The 8,200-nt window shown below is 38.7% G+C and overlaps 1 protein-coding gene across 1 annotated transcript; it reads right to left on the reverse strand.

Moving 5' to 3' along the window:
* Window positions 1-3,254: 3,254 nt before the first annotated feature.
* On the reverse strand, window positions 3,255-6,009 carry nkx3-1 (NK3 homeobox 1). Its single transcript, XM_010875993.3, has 2 exons — window positions 5,724-6,009; window positions 3,255-5,591 (listed from the first exon to the last, which is right to left on the reverse strand). The coding sequence occupies exons 1-2, from the start codon at window positions 5,923-5,925 to the stop codon at window positions 5,188-5,190; spliced, it is 606 nt and encodes a 201-aa protein (XP_010874295.2). The 5' UTR covers window positions 5,926-6,009; the 3' UTR covers window positions 3,255-5,187.
* Window positions 6,010-8,200: the final 2,191 nt, after the last annotated feature.

Consider the following 8,200-nt stretch of genomic DNA (forward strand, 5'->3'; position numbering starts at 1 on the left):
TAGTTTGTAGGTAAAATGCTGGTTTTCCAAACAAATATTTAAAAACACATCGTAAAAAACTAAAACTTATATAGCTGAGAAGATCCTAATGTCATGTTATTTCAGGTAAAACTTTCTGTGGTTAATTCCAAATCATAGCCCGCTGGCTAGCAATCTCTTGACTATATAATTTAAATTATGACAACAAGGCAGCAAAGTGAATAGTCAAGAAACATTGAATCTCTTTTCGAATAAATTCTTTCAAGCAATAACTGCTGAATGTGAAAACACAGAGTCCTACTCATTATATGCTATTCATGTCACTTTACACCTGGGCTTTCAACAGAGCCCAAGCTCATGTCCGTTGAGAGACCAGTTCCAAATTAAATGAAACCTCCACCATAAAATATGCCTACTCGGATCACATGGAATGATTGATCTTATCCCACAACTGTTATATACACCGAACAGCCATAACATTATGATCTCTGACAGGTGAACTGAATAACACTGATAATCTCATCATCATGTCACCTGTCAGTGGTTGGGATGTGCAGTATGTGAACATTCTGTCATCAAAGTTGATGTGTTAGAAGCAGGACAAATGGGAAAGTGTAAGGATCTGAGTGACTTTGACAAGAGCCAAATTGTGATGGCCAGACAACTGAGTCATCTCCAAATCTGCAGTCCTTGTGGGGTGTTCCCTGTCTGCAGTAGTCAGTACCCATCAAAAGTGGTCCAAGGAAGGAAAAGCGGTGAACCGGCAACAGGGTCATGGCCGGCCAAAGCTCATTGATGCACGTGGGGAGTGAAGGCTGGCCAGTGTGGTCCGATCCCACAGATGAGCTACTGTAGCTCAAATTGCTGAAAAAGTAATGCTGGTACAGGTAGAAAGGTGTCAGAACACACAATGCATCACAGTTTGTTGTGTATGGGGCTGCGCAGCCGCAGACAAGTCAGGGTGCCCATGCTGACCCCTGTCCACTGCCAAAAGCGACTACAATGGTCTTGTGAGCATCAGAACTGGACCATGGAGCAGTGGAAGAATGTGGCCTGGTCTAATGAATCACGTTTCCTTTTACATCACTTGGATGGCCGGGTGCGTGTACGTCACTTTCCTGGAGAACACATGGCACCAGGATGCACTATGGGAAGAAGGCAAGCAGGTGAAGGCAGTGTGATGCTTTGGGCAATGTTCTGCTGGGAAACCTTGGGTCCTGCCATTCATGTGGATGTTACTTTGACACGTACCATCTACCTAAGCATTGTTGCAGACCATGTGCACCCTTTCATGGCAACAGTATTCCCTGATGGCATTGGTCTCTTTCAGCAGGATCATGTGCCCTGCCACAAAGCAAAAATGGTGCAGGAATGGTTTGAGGAACACAACAACAAGTTCAAAGTGTTGACTTGGCCTCCAAATACCCCAAATCTCAATCCAATCATGCATGATTATATTGAATATATTAGTGGGATGTGCTTGACAAACAAGTCAGATCCATGGAGGCCCCACCTCGCAACTTACAGGATCTGCTGCTAACGTCTTGGTGCCAGATACCACAGCAGTGGCTGTTTTGACGGCAAAAGGGGGACCTACACAATATGAAAACCATTTTCATAGTCATTATTTGCCTCATTTTGAAACATCTGCATTGAAAAGAACAATCAGTCGGGTATAGAACATGAATACATTGTCGATGTGTGATGTAGTAATAGAATTTATGTATTCATTAAACTAAATATGTTTAATTGTTTTAACTTTGGCCATCATTGCTTGCAGTCTTAAAATATAACAACCAGAAATCAGCCATGCAGAATTAAAAATTATATCTGTCTTTCGAAATCTAATATATTATCATGAATTGTTATGAATTACCGTGCAACAAACTTTTTCTCAATTAAGGCAAAAACAAATAACATCCTTGTAAGGAAGGTATTGACATTACATGAATTCAATTTATATTTGATCAAATAGGATCTTTCAAATACCCTCAAATAGGGAAATATCTCCACATCAAAGATGTCCTTACCCACTCAACCAATTAAGTTATTTATCTTTTCACCTGTCTTCATTGAAAGAATTATGTGGGCAAAACAAAGTGTTAGATAAATGTCTCAGAGAACTGAATCACAATTAGGTGCAAAAACCTAATGGACCCCGTTACTGCCCACTTTCGGGAAAAGGAACACCTTTGTTTTTCAATGGGCCAAAATCCCTGCTGCAGTGTGTGCAAACCTGGTCAAGAACTACAGGAAACGTATGATCTCTGTAATGGCAAACAAAGGTTTCTGTACCAAATATTAAGTTCTGCTTTTCTGATGTATCAAATACTTATGTCATGCAATAAATGCAAATTAATTATTTAGAAATCATACAATGTGATTTTCCAGATTTTTGTTTTAGATTCCGTCACTCACAGTTGAAGTGTACCTATGATAACAATTACAGACCTCTACGTGATTTGTAAGTAGGAAAACCTGCAAAATCGGCAGTATATCAAATACCTGTTCTCCCCACTGTATATCCGAATCTAACATGTCACCCTCCTTAGGAGAGGAGGTCATCCTGATGATGTATTGTAAATGAGAGCTCGCTCCCAACCATCTCAATGTAAAGTTCCTGGGATGTTGTCCTGCTACTGCGTAAATACTGTGTATGTGTGTATTTACTGTGGCCTATTGAAAATCTTATTCATGAGTGTGTGATATGTGTTCCCTTGTCTTTCTGTGTTACTTCAGAAATTGAATTCCCGCAATATACCCCTTACAGTATAAGCATGTGACCTGCAGTGTTTGATGAAGACAGCTTTTTCGTCAAAAGAGTGTACAGCTATTTCTGTCATTTTCTAAAATGTTTCTATTCCACTAGTCAATGCCTTGCTTAACCAGGTGTGTTTTTTTCTCCGCCTATAGTCAACCTTCGACTATGATGATTACTATTCATAGCAATATTTTTAGAGTTTCCTGGAAACAGACATGTGGTCAGATTGCATTCCATTATCATATCTTGCTCCAGTCTACCCCTACACAACCCTGCCTATCTCAATGAAAACAATGTCAATAGAGAGATTGCTATTATTAAGTGGCATGACATTGCTGTGAAAAGATTGTCAACAATGCAGTTTAGGTGGGTCTGTTTAACACATAACCAACTTGTGTATTTGAAATCAGAACAGGTAAAAATATGTTCACAAGACACAAGACACAGATTTATGTACGCAAGTCTTAGGCCACCTGAGAAACTGTATCTGTGCAAGAAGTGTTTATTTGTTTGGAGAAAAAAACTACACAACATGAACACAAAGAAACATTAATACAAGGAAAAGGAATGTATATTTCCTCTATATTTTAAACAAATCCGTATTTTATGTGGCCTCCTTTAAAATGCAAACCAGAAGTACAGATTTGCCAGAACTCTTGTTTTGACTTTAACCTTTATTGTGGTCTTTGTTGTGCTGAAAGATCAGTCAAAGAATGCCATTACTTGATGCTTCATGGTTGAAGTGTGTACTTTGTGCCAGATGACAGCCAGTATACTTGCTTCCCTACTGTCTGCCATGCAGTGTCACATACTCAACTAAACTTGTGGGAATTCTGTTGGTCAAAACAGTCAGTCTAAACACTTTGACCCTTTAGCTGATTCTGAAGACTCACATTATAAGACCTGGAAACAATTACGTTATTGAGCAATAACGAACAAGAGGCAGTATTGTGTTCTGAATACAGTCACAGGTAAATGGTGTTATTTGGTCTGACCTGAGCGAAGGGCCAGTCTGCCAATTTACCTGTAAGTGTATTTACTATACAGCTCTGACTCACAAGTCTTATTCAGTTCTATATATTCCATTCCAACAGAGACTTTTATGTTGTATTAGAAAGCATATATTTGATAAGTAAATGCATACAATTAAATTCACCCTCTAGACGAATTCACCACGTTTTACCCCCTAAGCATTCTCCCTTGCCACTTTTCCTCAGGGGAATCTACACTGAATTTGGATGCAGTTAACTCTAAAACTCTATCTCTTGAACCGTTTAACCTTTTGTAAATATATTTGCTAGTTATCATTTAACTATGTTTTACTTATTTGTCAATGGGCCGTACTGAGGAAAACATCACATTTGATGGCTTTTAAGGTTAAAACACTAACTTTGGATCCGACATAGACCCCTGTTTCTATATGTTGTCAGACTTATAAGGATGCTTGGAGGAACTCAAATAGTGAACATATTTAATTGAATTTAAACTTTTAATACTTTTACTATTTAAACCTTACTCTTACCCCAGGAAGAGTAAGGAGAGTGAAATAGGGCTTCAGTAGGGTCATTTAAAACATCTTGATTTTGAAACAAGCCTTGGTTTATGTGAATTGATAGGGGTTCTTTATCTGTTAAAGAAGCCAAGCATTGTTGTTTAAAGATGACCCTCATCTTTTTTTTAAATCCCAGCCAAACTCTTATCTGATCATGTAATTTGCTAGTTTTTTCAGAGTTTAACTACAGGTACAATTGTTTCTCTCAAAACAATTACTGAATACAAGATGTCTCCAACAAGTTAATCGAAAACTTCCAGTAGCTCACAACCAAACCATGGTCTAGACCATAATTTCAAGCAATCTTTCCTGTATGTATAAATATACATTTTGTATATAACAACACCAATGGCTTCTCCAGGTAGTTTTTAAAGGCGTAGTAAATGTTGTCTCACTTTCCTGTCCCAACCAGCCATGCACATTTTATACTTGTAATTCTTGTATTCTTCAGAATGGAGCTTTTGTTTTCACTGAGCAAAAACGTGTACTCACTTGCAGAAAAGGTTAACTTGAGTAAACGCTTTGCCTTTTTTTGTAACCATAACTACTCTTAGTAATGAAAATATTTGCACTGTCTATATTATTTGGTGAACTTCATGGGTTATGAGACATTTAGCAAGATTTAACTACAGCTGGCAAATACCTTGACACTGCAATATACTTTCAATTACTTTAAATTTAAAAGTCACTCTTTATTTTGTTGCAACTTCAGATAGAAAAATCTTCAAGAAATGCAAGTAACAAAGTGAAGGAATCTTCCCCCCATTTTTACATACTCATAGCGGCTACAAATAAAAAAAAGGACAGTTTATGACTGAAGTAGGTTGGCTTACTGTGCTGAATAGATCAAATTCCATCTTTACATAAAAATTGTCCAGTACTGAATATGTAATGTTCAGAGTGTTGGTCTCCATGTGCTATTGAAGTCATACACATATGTTAAGTGTTGATATGATTTGTAGAATGTGTTGAGAAGAGAAGCTCTAACTAATTCACCCTCTGTACTTAGTCCTTCTGACTTTTGAAAGTTGTCCTGAGAGTACTCTGTGGCATACTTCTTCCGTTTGGTTTTATATCTTCTGTTCTGAAACCAGATTTTCACTTGAGTCTCTGTCAGTCTCAATGTGTTGGCAAGATGGGCTCTTTCAGGAGCGGACAGGTACTTCTGGTGGTTAAATTTCTTCTCCAGTTCTAGCACTTGCATGTGTGTAAAAGCAGCTCGTGAGCGCTTTTGTTTTCTGACTGATGTAAAACTTCTCATGGCACCTGGGGTGCTGGAACAAGAGCAGTCAATGGAGTCTGTAAGAGAACACAGGTTCAAATGGAATAAGCACTATTCCCTGTTGTCATTATGATTCTAAGGAATGTAACAAATCACAGCTGATGAAATCCTAAATTTCGAACAGCCTAAGTAAAATGCAATATGCTCACCTTTCTGCTCACTAAATGTTGTATCCTGTGGCAAAAGTTCCTCCGTATGTGATGCTTTATTGGGCTGTTGGTTATTCCATTGTGCGTGTCCCTCCTTGGACTTGTTTGAGGTGTAGCACCTGAAATGTTGAGTTTTTTTTTCTTTAATGGACAGGATGTCCTTAATGAAAAACGATGTTAGTGGCTTGACAATCTCTGACATTCTTCAGTTAGGAATCCACCATATGGGCAAAGCAATGCAGGTTTGGCTTGTCTGAAGTGTGCAAGCTAAGTAGGAAATGTTGCCCAGGACACAGGTAACAAGGTGTATACTTTCTTAAGCTTGTGGGCAGGTCAATTTATACTTGTGCTGTTGTGGTCATGATGACAACAGAAGCAACTGGCGAGACTGGTTGTCTCGCCAGTGTCTGGTTTAGGCTACCTAATCTACAATGATGATAAGAACAGACTGGCTGTGCTCACTTTTCATTCATACTTCTCTTTCAGAATATCGTTGTCATGGCATCTCATGTGTGAAGCATTCTTCATAAATAATGTTACATATATTCAAATATTAATATGGCAATGTATTATTTTTATTACAATAAATAGAATTAACAGCTGCATTAACCAGTTTCTCACTGATCTTTGGAAATCTTTAGAAAGGACAGGCTATATTACTAAAATATTAGGACTACTATTCAAGAATAGAAATACTAAAAACAAGAGTTGTTTTTAAGACTTCCTGGTGTTCTGCAAAACCACTTGATGAAATGTTGTGCAACATCTTGTCAAAGACTGAGAGCACTACCTGAAAAGTTTGGAGCATTCTATTTACTGCAGAATAAGAATATTTCTTCTGGAACATAAACATTTTTATGTTTAATATTTATGCATCTGATTGAGTGCCAGTTTAACCACTAAGGTTAGATATACTTTTTATTATTTCATCACAAATGTATAAATTTTTTGTGTACTGAGATGTGATCTTTTGTCTTGTTTTTTTATGGAAGTTGTATGATTACTATGAGATGTAGCACCAAATGTGTGAGATGTATTACAAAATGTGTAAAACTTTTGGTGTGATATTTACTACCCATATTCATTACTACAATGGCTGGGTTTGGGCTCAATATGACAGATGAAAAATTAGGTCAAATGTAGAACATACTGAAATGGTGTGGTTATGTAATTTTAATGTCATTAGGCAATACTCAACTTTTAGCGCAGGAAAATGCAGTATGAAAAATGCATTAACTTCAATAACTACAATCCATTATACCTGGCTCTGCAAACCAAAAGGTAATGATGGTTACATGTTCATACATGTTCTAATAGACCAACTTGGAAAAGGATAACTCCTGAATTTAAAATCAAGCAATCTCCATAGTTTACAATACAGTGGATATAAAAAGTCTACACAAAAAATAATGAGACAAAGATAAATCATGTCAGAACCTTTTAAACTTTTAATGTGACCTAAAATGTGAACAGTTCAATTGAAAAACAAACTGAAATCTTTGAGTGAGAAAATAAAGACCTTACAGTAACCTGGTTGCATAAGTGTGCACACCCTCTTATAACTGGGGATGCGGCTGTATTCAGAATTAACCAATCACATTCAAACTCATGTTACATAGGAGTCATCACACACCTGCCATCATTTATAGTGACTTTGATTAATCATAAATAAAGTTCAGCTGTTCTAGTAGGATTTTCCTTACATCCCAACATTAAAGGATCTGCAGGAATTTCTGGCAAGTACTGGCTGTGTGCTACATGTGACAACAATCTCCCGTATTCTTCATATGAATGGGCTATGGGGTAGGGTGGCAAGACAGAAGCCTTTTCTTACAAAGTAAAACACCCAAGCCTGGCTGAAGTTTGCAAACTCAAACATCAAAATCAAAAGGTGCTTCAACAAAGTATTAGTTATAAGGCTGTGCACACTTATGCAACCAGGTTATTGTAAGGTTTTTATTTTTCATTTGTCCCCCTCGAAGATTTCCGTTTGTTTTTCATACCATACCATACCATCTTCTTCCGCTTATCCGGGCCGGGTCGCGGGGGCAGCAGTCTAAGTAGGGATGCCCAGACTTCCCTCTCCCCAGACACTTCCTCCAGCTCTTCCGGGGGGACACCGAGGCGTTCCCAGGCCAGCAGGGAGACATAGTCCCTCCAGCGTGTCCTAGGTCTTCCCCGGGGTCTCCTCCCGGTGGGACGGGATCGGAACACCTTCCCAGGAAGGCGTTCCGGAGGCATCCGAAAAAGATGCCCAAGCCACCTCAGCTGACCCCTCTCGATGTGGAGGAGCAGCGGCTCTACTCTGAGCTCCTCCCGGGTGACCGAGCTTCTCACCCTATCTCTAAGGGATCGCCCAGCCACCCTGCGGAGAAAGCTCATTTCGGCCGCCTGTATCCGGGATCTTGTCCTTTCGGTCATGACCCAAAGCTCATGACCATAGGTGAGAGTAGGAACGTAGATTAACCGGTAAATCG

The sequence above is a fragment of the Esox lucius genome, chromosome 13, assembly GCF_011004845.1.
Source record: "Esox lucius isolate fEsoLuc1 chromosome 13, fEsoLuc1.pri, whole genome shotgun sequence".
NCBI classification, from domain to species: domain Eukaryota; kingdom Metazoa; phylum Chordata; class Actinopteri; order Esociformes; family Esocidae; genus Esox; species Esox lucius.